This window comes from Lepisosteus platostomus, chromosome 20, assembly GCF_059453375.1.
Source record: "Lepisosteus platostomus isolate fLepPlt1 chromosome 20, fLepPlt1.hap1, whole genome shotgun sequence".
Taxonomy (NCBI): domain Eukaryota; kingdom Metazoa; phylum Chordata; class Actinopteri; order Semionotiformes; family Lepisosteidae; genus Lepisosteus; species Lepisosteus platostomus.
The window spans coordinates 8,043,109-8,056,138 of record NC_142630.1 but is presented as its reverse complement, the minus strand read 5'-3'; the positions used below and the strand labels follow the sequence as shown (position 1 = coordinate 8,056,138).

Below are 13,030 nucleotides of genomic sequence, written 5' to 3'. Positions count from 1 at the left end.
TTATACCACAAAACTGAAAAGTTGGATAGGTTTATCCTTTCTCAATTTCCGCAACATTGCATCTCATTCTGGTGATTGCAAGTAATTAGCTTGGCTGGCAGTTCAAGGCTGTTTTATTCCCGTGCAGCTCTGGGGGGTCTTTTTTTAATGAATCTGAGTTTTCAGAGAATAAAGTTCTTGTTCTTTCACTGAGCATTGCCTAAAAGCTGTATCTAGGGGAGGTCGGTCCCCTTCTTCAGGCCGTCCCTGTGCTCTTTGCTATTTGGTGTGTGTTCTAGTGGCAAAACCTAGGCTTGTTAGCGAGTTTCTGTCCTCACCCTCTCATCAGTGAATGCAGAAGGCTTGTTCTGTCCTTTAGGTCGGTGGTCTACCAGCAGAGCTCGAAGGAGTCGGCGACGCTGCAGCCTTTCTTTTCTCTACAGCTGGACATCCAGTCTGAAAAGATCCGCACTGTGCAGGAGGCCCTGGAGACCTTGGTGGCACGCGAATCCGTTCAGGGATACACCACTAAAACCAAGCAGGAGGTGGGGATCAGGATCTCTTTCCCCCTCGCTCCAGCAGGGGTGTGTGATTCCCTTTCTGAGATCTAAGTACAGTTTGCATATGGGGAAGGGGTGATGTTGTTTGCCCTTTTGTTTTAAGTGCATGTTTCTGATCATATTAAAGTGTTTATTTCTTTGTGAAATGGGGAATGTAATACGGTGATACCTTGTCATGCAGTTTTAATTTGTTCCTTGAAAACCGCTCGTAATTTGAAAACCCGTCTAACGGAAATTAAATTCCCATTACTTCCAATTTATAATCTCTGATTCAGAAACTCGGGAATGTTCTCTCAAATGCCCAGACTTCACCTTTAAACAGCACAGAATGGCACAGAATGGCTCATGATTAATTATTGGCAGTGCCTCCCAAAAGCCCAGCTTGTAAGTGCTAAATCTGGTTGTTAGATGAAAAACCAGGAATTGCTACATCTCATACACAAACTTGCATAGCGGTTGCTCATATAGCAAGGGATTACTGTATCTGGTAAGTGTTCAATTTACCCATCCTTTACTAGGATCAGGGAATTGCTGAAACACTTGAGCATGTATGAACCATAAGAATCCCCTTTTGTTCACATTTCGTGTACCATCTTTTTCTGCATAATGCATTTTTTAAATTTTCTACAGTGTATTTTCTGATCTTAACCTGAAGTTCAATTGAACTTTTTTTCAAAGCCTATTCGTTCCAGAAATTGGAAACAGATATTTGTCTTGGAACTTCTCAATTTTTTTCCCAGCCGTGCGCCTTATTGTACTTAAACCCTTCTAGGAAAAGAGGTGTGGATGGCAAATCCTTTAGAATTGTGTGTATGTGTTTTGTGACCTCATAGTAAGAAAAAATAAGGTTGCCAGCAGAGCTCAGTCTGGGGTACATTTTCAATCTGTCATTGGAGCATGGAAAACTGTTAATAAATAAGGGAAACATCTGGAGGCCAGCTGCACATTTTTCTGTGGTCCTTACACTGTTTTTTTGCTTCCATCTTTATTTTCCTGAGATTTTTTTCGTATCAAATATTTAATTAAAAATCTGGCAATAGAACGATTTTGCTGTTTTGCAAGATTGTGGTTGCATCTGGTTTAAATTAAATTGAGCATTTTTGATGGTTTCTTGAATGCTTCTAATGAAGTTGTATTAAAGTTTACACAACTGCTAGCAGGAGGGCCTCGCACAATGGGGTTTCGTGGGCTTCCGGTGTTTTGAGCCTGACACGTCGCTAGCCGACTGGGACCAGGATTCCCCAAGCGCAGATGCCAGATGGACTCTTGGCAAAGCTCTATCATTTGTGATTTGTCCCAAGTGCCTCTGCAGGCTTGTCATCTCTGCGAGAGTTGACTCTCCTTCAGTTGGTGCTGATGCACCTGTAGGTCATTATAGAGCTTGTAGCAAAAGATTAGTACCACAATGAGTGGGCAGATTAGTTTGCCATAGAGCAGGTGATTGGAAATTAAATGAATTGAGTTTCATGCTTTATTCTTCTTTTAGACAAATTGCAGATTAAATTTTATATTTGTAAGGCGGCCCCAGGTTAGCTGCAGCTTGTGTTTGTGAACTGCTTTAGAAGCACGGAAGTCTGCTTTGTTAATTTAACTGCGAGGAGGTGGGAGGACTTTGAGGTGAAGCGCTGAATTGCGATAGCAGCATTGGAAGCAGAACTGCATGTTTGTTTTTGTCATTGCTTCCTCAAGTTCAGTGTCAAGCCGAAGGCTGAAATTCAAACCGTTTATCTGCATTATAATTTTAAGAAACTGGAATGTGCTTTAGGAGCATAAGCAAATAGGAAATACTTTTTTTTTCTCCCCCTTTAGATTGAGATCAGCCGGAGAGTGACTTTGGAAGAACTTCCACCTGTGTTGGTCCTGCATCTCAAAAGATTTGTTTATGAGAAAACGGGGGGGTGCCAGAAGCTGGTGAAGAACATTGAGTACCCCGTAGACCTGGAAATCAGTAAAGGTATTCGATTGACATATCCTTCACCTTTCAGCTTATTGTGGAACCTCCTTGTTCTACAAGCTTAATTCGTTTCTCGAAAACTGCTAGTTAGGTGAAAACTCGTGTAACAGAAATAAAATGCCCATTAGTTCAGTTATAATCTAATTGGTGGCAGAACTCTAAAATGTTTCCTTAGACATCCAAATTTGTCCTTAATATAATACAGACTGGTACCTAAGTAAACAATAACATCATTTAATGGTTTAATTGTTAAACATGGTTAGTTATTGACGTATCATGCTTAAAAGCATTAGCTGATGCTTGAACAATAGGAAAACACTCTGGTTCATTTATGGTACATGATGTTATAGTCATGAGCAAATATGTACACATTAGGTGTTATTCTTTGCTATATGCACTTAACACACACAGGCCTTTATTTAAAACTACAATGGAATAAAATAAATTCCTTTTCTGGAAGAATGCTAGAAAATAAAGCCAGCTTGTAATAGTGAAAGTCTTGTTAAATTAATAAACAGGAATTACTATGGTGTATAAACAAATTCGGATAGCAGTTCCTCGTATAGTAAGGGGTTAATGTACAGTAAAAGTAACTGAGATGATTGGTGATGTAGCCTGTTTTAAAGACATTCTTGACAATTAACTGACAAAATAATGTGCCTCCCCCCCATGTCCAGTCAGTCAAGTCCAAGATGAAACCACTAAACTGTATGTGGTGTATCATCAGCTTCCATCAGATTCTTGCACATAAGTGACCATTATCGCAGCCAGTAAGCCAAAATTGATTGATGTGGCTTAGGACACCCTTTTCTCTGCAGAGGAAACATTATGCAAAATCTTCAGCTATTAATAGCATGTCTCTACAGAATGATGTGTAATTCAGTGTGTGTACAAAAGTACATTTTAATCTTGTTTTTGCCCATGTTTACAGTATAAGGCTGTTTACAGCTGACAGATTGTGAACACTATTGCTTGGAAATACTTATATGGTGTTAGTCCCTTTGTAGTTCCTCTTGCCTTTTGGGTCACTCTGCCAGAATGCAGAATATGCTGCTATGCTCGTTGTGTTCAATGTCTTTGAATATGTAACTTTGAATAGCAGGCACTAACCCTAATAGTTCAAATAAGGAGCTGTGTCAGCATGCTTAGGCTGCAAAGGAACAAGTAAAGGTTTATTCCATGCTGAAAAGAGAAGAAAAGAAACATTTTCAGCTGTGGAGTCTTCTTCGGGTGTCCCCATGTCAGACACCTGAAGAAGACTCCCACAGCTGAAACGTTGTTTCTTCTCTCTTCAGCATGGTATAAACCTTTACTTGTTCCTACTAACCCTAATATTTTGTCCCAGGATTTAAGGGTTGTTAAGCATTTTCCCAGGCTATTGATATTTCAATTTTCAGGTTTTGGCATTTCTTGTTTTGAAATATATGAGCTTTCAGAAAAAACTTCAGAAAAACATCAGCATTGTTTGCTTCTTGGTTTGATAAAGTGGCCAGGGTTCCACGAATAGTGGTACTTAGCCAGATGTGGTCGGCTAGTGGCGTGATATGACCTAGGCTCAAACACATGAATGTAAAACTCAACCTGTCCCTAGGTAATTCTCCAGGTATCTGTTTCTTGTACAGCAAACTGTTCCTGCTTATGCTACTATGCTAAATAATTTCAAGCATGGTATGCTTGTTTATTTGAAAATTGAACGTCTCCCTGGCCACTTTTCCCTGTGATTTCACGCTGCCCTGAGAACCTCAGCACTAATTGTAATGCCACGTTTGTATCTTTTTTGCATTTTGTATTGATTGCGTTTTTGCCTGTGCAAGGTTGTGAACCTTATAGGTCCAGACTTCCTTTGAAGACTTCATACCTTTAGTAGGTTTCTAGCATTTAAGTTTTACTTCTGTTACCTTTTCAGACCTCCTTTCACCAGGGGTCCGCGGCAAAATTTTCAAAGGCCAAAGAACATACAGGCTCTTTGCAGGTACAGTATGTTTTTATGTGTCTAAACAATTCTTAGACCAAAGCTTCCCGTCCTGGAAAAAAATGCTTGAACATTGTTTTTGTTCTGGTATTTGAATGTTTCACATTTTGAGCTTAATCAGCCTTCCTAGCTAAACATAACAGGTTGGTATGAAGAGCTGCCACCATAAAATGGAGCAGTCCTAATATCAGACTTTATAGAATGCTAGTCAAATGCACGGTGATAGTTCTTTCGCATATCTGTTGCAACTACTAGAAGTCCAATGTGAATTTTTGGTTTTCCCACTTTGTACGGTGTGGATTCTTTTGTAGAAAAGAATGGGTGTTACCCATCTTTGTTCAGTTATTTCACCCTTTAAGAATACGAAATAATTTTTAGTGCTGCAGGACTTTCAAATATTTCTTCCAGTTCAGCAAATCAGGTATTATCTGATGTTTCTGAATCTTGGAAGAAGTTGTTCAATACTTTAAGGAAATACTTTGGTGTTGTATTTGTCACAATTATAAATATTTCACTCCATAAACATGGAGATTCATGTTTGAAGTTTGGAAGGCTAACTCGAGTTGCCAAAACCTAGTTTCATCCAGATTACACAACCTTGATTAAATGTAAATGCTTTTCTAGCTAATGACATGGTTGCACATACTAGAGTGCAGATTAAAAAATGGAGTTCAATGTTCAAAGAAACCAAGAAATAAAAAGACTGTTGCGTGATTGCATGTGATTGTAATCCAGTATGAAACTGCATATGTACCACATTCAATACACCACATCTGAATTTTCTTCGTCCAGCTATCTTGAGGACTGAATTATCTTGGTTCCTTTTTGAACAAAAGTCTCTTTTGGGAATATTGACGGTATGGTATCCATTGGAAACTGTAACAATCCAATACATTTTTCCAAGAGCTTCAGCCAACAGCAAATTTTATTTAGCCCTTGATTGGTCTTGGAACTTTTATTCACTATGGGGAAAGTATTACAATCAGCATTTAGTTTAAGAATCTAGTGCTTATAACAATTAGTAGTTTTGAAAGCGTTTTTTAATACTGCGTGTCACACACTGTACTTAGTTCTCAACACCGTTACCATAATTGCTCCACATTTTGCTCCTGTGTTTATAGTTTAAGAAAAGTCTTATCTAAGCCTAACCGCATCATTCTTTCCAAACTACAAATCTAATTGGAGTGGGGTTTGTTTTGGTGGAAACAAAGAGAGTCTCCCGTTCATCTCTGAGAGATGCCATCTCTAATTACTTTGTTCTGGTAAAGAAATCTAGGATGTTCGAAGCAATTCAGAACATATGTCGGTGCTACATTTGTCCTTTAGTAAGCGATTAACCACTTCACTTTTTTGTGCAGATTTGCACTGGTTTCCTTTTCTCAGAATTGCACATTTTTAATGGTGACAGTAACATGCAGATTTGTCATTTATGCTTTTGGAATACTTGGTGTTGGTTGTACTTTTGTAAGTCATTAGTTATTACCTATCAAGTAGCAAATAATTGGTGAGTAATTCTCTCCCAGTATTAGAGTGAGGTGGGCATGTGGAAGTATTGATTCCTTTATAGACTTACAGAGCTACGTAGTCACATGAAAATAAGCTTATTGATACACTTGTGCTAGACTACTTGCTACATTGAGGTGAAAATATTTCTAGTAGGTTTGAAGTAAAAGACTGTTAATATTGAAGATTTATTGACGACAGGACCTCCTGTCCCAGTGTCAGCAGTATGTACTGTTGAACTCAACTGTGGCTGTTCAGTGTGTTCAATAGCTCTGCTGTAATGAGCACACATTACTGCTGTACGTGGCAAGAGTGCCTTGTCTGCTTTTAGCACACAGAACCAAAACTAAGCTTATTTTAATGTTACTCAGTGGTATTATTTTTTGAGCAGCAGAAAAGGATCCCTTTTCAGACACTGAAAGCGTAATATACGTTTTTCTTGTGCTTTAGCAAACGCACATTGAGGTAAATTTCGGTTTTAAAGCTGTATTTTGTAAACCTCCAGGGATATTAACACAGAAAAATAAAATATTCCAGGTTCGATGTGAAATCCACTCCATTAGATAGCTTGGAAGTAATCTGTAGTATAGCCTTTTCATAATTACACTGGGTTGAACTTCATCAGAGTGAATGGTTGTCAACCATTAAAGTTCCAATGTGCTTTTTGCTTGAGTTATCTTTGTCTTCCTTGCAGTTGTTTATCACCATGGGAACAGTGCTACGGGCGGCCACTACACCACGGACGTCTTCCATATTGGTCTTAATGGCTGGCTGCGCATTGATGACCAGGCAGTGAAAGTGATCAACCAGTTCTTCGTGACGAAGCCGACTGCGGAGCGCACGGCCTACCTGCTGTACTACCGCCGCGTTGACCTGCTGTAGAGATCACACGCCACCTTCTCAAGAACACTGCCCGACTTCTCTTCCTCCCCCCTGCCCTTCCTTTGCTTTTCCCCGAGAGCCGGCTTTTCCAACATCTCCTTTATTTTTCTTTTTTGGGGGGAAAAAAAAACAGGCTGAAATACATTGCAGAGACGGCTTAGTTTTGTCTGTTCAGCGGTGGGTTTTAAATGCGGGAAGAACAGAAACCATCGGATAGGGGATTGATGGACGCCAAGGACGTGAGATCTATCCTTTTATCCCTAGCCTCATGAACTCTGGGAACATCGTGTTCACAAGAAATGTCAACATTAACAGTTGAGGCTACAGTTGTGGGACTGGTGAAAGTTTTATTTTTTTATTTTTTAAGCAGAAAGGCAAATTTTGCCTTTTAGCAAGGGGAGTTGACAGTTAAATCAGTTTTGCAGCCTCCGCCTGTTCAGTTTGCCTAGTGCAAAAGAACCTTGCACCAGCAACAACATTGTATAGATCTTAACGTATGAATATCTGAGAGCTTTGTTTCCTAACTCCAGAGAAGTTGCTTCTTTTTGTCACCATCACTTTCTCCTTTCCTCACCTTCTCCTCTTTAAGCTTTTTAATCTAGGTAACATTTGAGCCATTGATAGAGGAGACAGACGTTACCATGTGCTGAAAAAATGCTTCTTTGTTTGAGGGAACCCTGCTGTGTGGTTTCTGGGTATAGAGTTAGAAAAAGAATCTAAACATTAAAAATGCGCTTTAGGGTTAAAGGCTTATGTGCACGTAAATAAAGATAAATGTGGATGTGCCGAAGCACATTATTTTGCAGTTAACAATGTTAAAAGTTAAAAGCTGGGTGATGGTCACTTTATCCCACTCCCTGGGGAGCTCTGATAATACTGTGTACACAAGCTGGAGAAAAACCAATGAAGATTGAAATATTCCATTACATTGTCTGGCTTTGTTGACTTTTTTCCTCCCTCCTCCTCCTCTTTATCCCTCAACATTCTAAAGATTTACCTGCACACACAGGTCCCCGGTATTGACCTCTGTGTGCAGGTAAATTTCCAGACTTCTCACCCAACTCATGAAAAGGTCATAGAAAGGATGTAAAGGTTTTCTGTTTGGTGTGGAGGTGTACACCTGGTGAAGGCTGACTTACCATTCAATTGGGGATTTGCAGGGTGAGGAAGAAGTCACTGTCGGCCACACCAGTATGCTTGACGGTTGATTGGCATCAATAACATGAGGCGTGCTTCTGGATGAGACGGAGACACTTGGACTTTGGGAACACGTATGCAGCAGTGCAATGTCGACTGCATGGCTGTGCTCTTAAAACTTTCCATGGTGTCAAAAGAGCTCTTGAAATCTGTTTCCTTGTGTTCCTGAGACCTTCCTTATTCATTGATTGTGTTGATTTGAATTTAAGTCGATTTTAAATGCTTCATGATGTCCAGTGAGTTTTGCCCAATTGTATAAGCTTGTGTTTACCAATATTTTTTCACCTTTTACTTCAGATTTGGTATAATTTAGATTTTACCCAAGGTAAGCACAACAACGAATAAAATTGTACAAGTATATTGATGTTGATCATATTTAATCTTTTCAACACCTCACACCTTTCTTAATACCAAAATAGTGTTTACATGCTTTTGTTTTCTGCCATAATTGTGCTTGGGCTAAGTCTATGCTGGATTGTTGTAACAAAAGGGACAAATCGCAATTTAACTAATCAACTTAAAATATTCAGAATACATGTCATTATGTCTCTTTGCTGATTATATATTCTTAAATACGGTAATGTTGCTTTGTGGTCAATATTGTTAAGTATTTCAGGGTGTTCATGCATGTCCCTAGCAATCAGCAATGACATTGGTCACAAGATCACCTACTGGGCAAATAAAGCGAGGCACGTGAACTTCTGGCAACAGGTCCTTTGTGAGAGTAATGATCTGCATAATTTCAACGCTACTGTTTTTCTTGCAACAAAGGTTTGAGGAGGTCACTTAGCCAGTGTTTCTTGGTTGGTAGTTTACGAAGTTAAAATCATTTTTAAATTATCCCAAAATTTGAGGCCTCAGCAGCTTTTCCGGATGCCCACAGCTCTGTGCAAAGAAGTGTTTCCTATTCTGGTTGCTCTTCTTTGAACTCTTGAGGATGCATCTTTTCTGTTGTATGGTGATCAAAATTGAAAACAACATTCTAAGTGAAACCTTACTAGTGCATCGTACATCTTAAGCATTACCTTATTGGTTTTAAATACCTAGCTTCTTGACATACCCAAGCATCATTTGCTTTTTGTTTCTTCCCCCAGTTTTAATCTCATAGAATAATCTACGTGTGAATGGGATCTGGGAGTTTTTCTGCAGCTGAGAATCTTCCCTTCAATATTTATGGCAAATTGCTCCTACTAGTGTGGGTCATGTTGCACTTATCAATGTTGATTTCATGCCCAGTTCATGACTCTTGATGTACTTTTTGATTCCCTTGACTCATTTTGTTTGCCACTCTCCAATTTTGTCATTATAAAGTTAACTGGTTTGCTAACTTTATATTCAGAATATAAAACCGTGTAGATCAGAAAGGGCAAAGGGCCTTAAATGGATACCTATGGCACACCACTTCTTACATCTACACAAACGTGGGGTCTGACCCTGAAGATGAAATGTTTTGTGTTTAATTGGTTTTCTGTGCATGTGCATTTTACCTTAGGCTTTTTTCCTTTAACAATTCGATAATCAGTCTTTAATGAGGGACCTTATCAGAACATTTTTAGAATTCTAAATAGTGTCACAAGCATTAGAGCTATCTCCTGTGTTTCTTGTTAGAAGAATTCCAGTAAGTTAACTGAAGATGACCTTTTTTTGCATTAAAACTCAGTTTCCTTTGTTATACTCAAATGTTTATAACGGCTAATTGTTTTTCCAAAGTTAGGCTCACAGATGGAAACCCTGCAAACGTAAGAGAATTAGAAGTGTAGAGATAGACACTCCACTGACCCACCCCTTTAAGCATTTTCTGAACACGTACTAAAAAATAAATTGACAATCTTGCAAGCCTGCTAGATTCTGGCCAAGATGCAGTAGAGTTTGCTGTGTCATAGAGAGGTTAAAGTCCTGCCTGACTATTCCCACCCTACCTTTTACAGGTCTCGGCCAGTAGTATGCCACAGCCTGAGAATTCCCATTCCCAGTTCCATTTTTTTTAATGATGTAACCCAGCCTTACACCCGCGATCACAGAGCTGAACCTTGGGATGTGACAGGACCTTCTCTTTCTAAATCCACCTAGACCATCTCCTAGAATGCCTTTGTTTTCTTAGTGTTATATTTAGCTCTTATTTCCAAAACCTGACCTGTGACACGAGTAAATCTGGTCCAGAGTATACCTGCCTTATTTGGTGCGTTGTTCATTTCTGTGTTATTAATGCAACTCTCCAGACTGTGAGTACTGCTTCAGCAATATCTAAGGGAAGATATCAGGACCTGGTGATTTATTAGTTTTTAGCTGCCCTAGACCCTGTAAAACTTCGTCAGCTATGCCAAGTTTACCCAATCCTAAGAGTTTCTGTAACTTGCCCTGTTATTGGCAATGCCTATTAAAACTTGTGAAATATTTTTCAGAATGTTATTTTTGTCACTGTCTTAATCCCATTATCTCAGACTTTATTACTATTGTAGTTCTAAAGTAAATGCTTTGAATTTTTTCTTTAATGCAACACTTTTCCCTCTCCCTTTTAGAATTTTTTTTCCTACTGTGCCTGAAGTCTGTTATACTCTTTCTGACTTTGAATATTGGGCTCTTCTGCACAATGTAAAGAATTCTCCTTCAGTTTTACTTAGTATCTCCATTAAAACATTCAGGTCATGGTTTCTTCAAGATGAACTTAATTGTTTAGGAATATCTGTTCCGAGCCTTTTTTACTCTTAATTGCTGATTCACATTTTAGAGATTGAAAATATACATTAAAATTTACCATATAATGGTCATGATTTTCCGGTGGTTCTGTTATATCTGTTCTCTAAATTAAGTCCTAGTTGGTTAGAACAGATTAGGTCAATAAGAGTCTGTCGTCATTGGTGCTTACAGAATCGCAGCTGTTAACTATTTTATCTGTCAATGGTTACTTACCAGGATATTGTTGTACTACTCGGATTTGAAATTGGCCCAGTTAAATTTACGCACTTGTAAAAAAAAAAAGTCCCTAAACAGATTAGTCGTGACAGAAAAGGTGAAGAAATTATTTAAAATAAGTTTCCGCGCCCCTCTTTTAAGCTCGGTCTTCCGTTCGACTGTAGTGCTGAATGAAAAGACCTGCACCAGTGCCAGCCTGTTGAAACTCCCCCTGTTTAAACCAGGCTGGTGGCAGGTGCTTCGTTCTGTTTGGGAGCTTGAAATGCTGCAGTGAAGTAGCTGAAAATCAAGGCATAAATCGGACAAAAGTCTAATTGTCTGTGTTGTGCATCTCAAATAATGTTAGTCCAGTTATCATGTAGTGAACGCTTTTCTAAAGAATGTTTTTTTGTAATATGGTAGCAAACTAAGTTTTTTTTTCTTAACCTAAGGAGGCTTTTGGTTCTTGTGCGCAGTGCTGCTCCGAGAAAGAAGACAGGTGTTTGTGTTATGTTCTAGCAAATATTGATATTTTTAGCCCTGAAACACTTTGTAATGCCCACAAGTAAATTTAGTCATATAAACTAATACTGGATTAAAGTTAAACACCGTTCTCTTAATTTAAATTGTGTATTTTTTCTAAATGTAAAAGGTAACAGAATCCAAGGATGTTTATACACAATTAGCTATGTTTTGTAACATTGACAGCTTATTTTTAGAAAAACATGCAGTGCAATCTTGAAGGCTTCATACTGTACACTCTGCTCTAGTTCCAGTTGATATGTTTAAATACAGTGATGCAAAACAAAATCGGTGTTATAGGTTTTCTTCCACTTGTAGATCCTGTATCGCATTTTTTTGCTTTCCTCCTTTTTAAGCCACCATCCATACCTGCTAATTTCTGATTGAATGTTATGGAACCTCTCTGTTTAAATTAGCTGAGAACTGTAAGATTTATTTCATGTATGAGCACTAAAATTAAAGGTAGGTATTTGACCATAGCATTGTCTTTCTGGGAAAAGAAGAGGAGATGTATAGTTTGCATTTTCTGAAAGTATTTAAATTGTAAATCTTAGTGCATTAAAGGTGAAGATTTGGGTTTCCTTAACATTTTGAATTTCTAAACAGATTAAAAAAGGCAGATTATTTATTCTGGTGTTTATGTATTCTAAACAATTCTCTACTCTCATGATTTTCTTTCCCCACATGGAACTTCCACCTAATTTCCCATCTAAAAGCATTGTAGCCATGTGTGCTTAAAAATGGCACTGATCTCCTGAGTGCTTTTCAGGTTTCTCCTCATGTGCTCACTATTGTACCAGATTCCCTGTTGACCATCTCACAAAAATCAAGAGAATAAAAGCCTAACGGTCTTGAACACAGTGCCTTTTTTCTTTGAAGAGATCTATGTGGAATCTTACCATGAAAATGTTTCAAATTGTTTTTCGCATTTCATTAGCATGTATCTTTTGAAAATCCCTCATGAGTATTACGTGCATAAGATTTTCAGTTTCTGCCTTTTCTTATTTTCATGCTTTTCTATAACATTGTTGCCAAAATTGCATTGTTAGAAGTGTGTTCTGTAACCTTAACTGAGTCATAACTGATTCTGCACGGTCACAGGCTGCATTATAATAGAGTAGCAGTGTGTTTTGTTTTGGTGGTGAAGGAACATCTGAATTTAGTTTGAAAGCAAATGTTTAGGGCTTGATCAAAATTCTTACATGTTTCAAATGCAAATTCCCTTTTACTGATCTCTGATATTGACACTGAATTAATGGCATTCACTCTTAATTTGTCTGTCGTGCTCCTTAAGAGCCTCAGGTCCTTGAAATTGGGGTAGAGATTTCCACAGTACTGTGCATACTGTTTTTTTTGCCAACTGGGTAATTTGGAGAATGTCTTGAGCAATATTTTCTTTTACTAAAATGAACAGCTGATTAATAGAACCTAACCGGAACTGGGGTGAGATTTGATCTTTTTTGAATCTTGGGGTTCCTGGTTTTCTGCAGCACACCATTTTATCACTTTTTCCTGGCCACTTATGGTTGAAAAAACAACTATAATGTTTTGAATTTAGTCAATGGACAG

The 13,030-nt window shown here is 38.4% G+C and overlaps 1 protein-coding gene across 7 annotated transcripts in view; it reads left to right on the top strand.

Moving 5' to 3' along the window:
* The window catches only part of usp10 (ubiquitin specific peptidase 10), a 32,511-nt gene extending 22,060 nt beyond the window's left edge, over window positions 1-10,451 (top strand). For 4 of the 7 annotated variants that reach the window (XM_088613947.1, XM_088613944.1, XM_088613946.1 and 1 more), the window contains 4 exons: window positions 359-563; window positions 2,349-2,493; window positions 4,400-4,465; window positions 6,663-10,451. In XM_088613947.1, coding sequence (XP_088470073.1) covers window positions 359-563; window positions 2,349-2,493; window positions 4,400-4,465; window positions 6,663-6,850 — 604 coding nt within the window. In that variant the 3' untranslated portion in view covers window positions 6,851-10,451. The remainder of the gene's footprint in view (window positions 1-358; window positions 564-2,348; window positions 2,494-4,399; window positions 4,466-6,662) is intronic. The other 3 variants (XM_088613948.1, XM_088613949.1, XM_088613945.1) reach the window with 1 other exon arrangement.
* The last annotated feature ends 2,579 nt before the right edge of the window (window positions 10,452-13,030 follow it).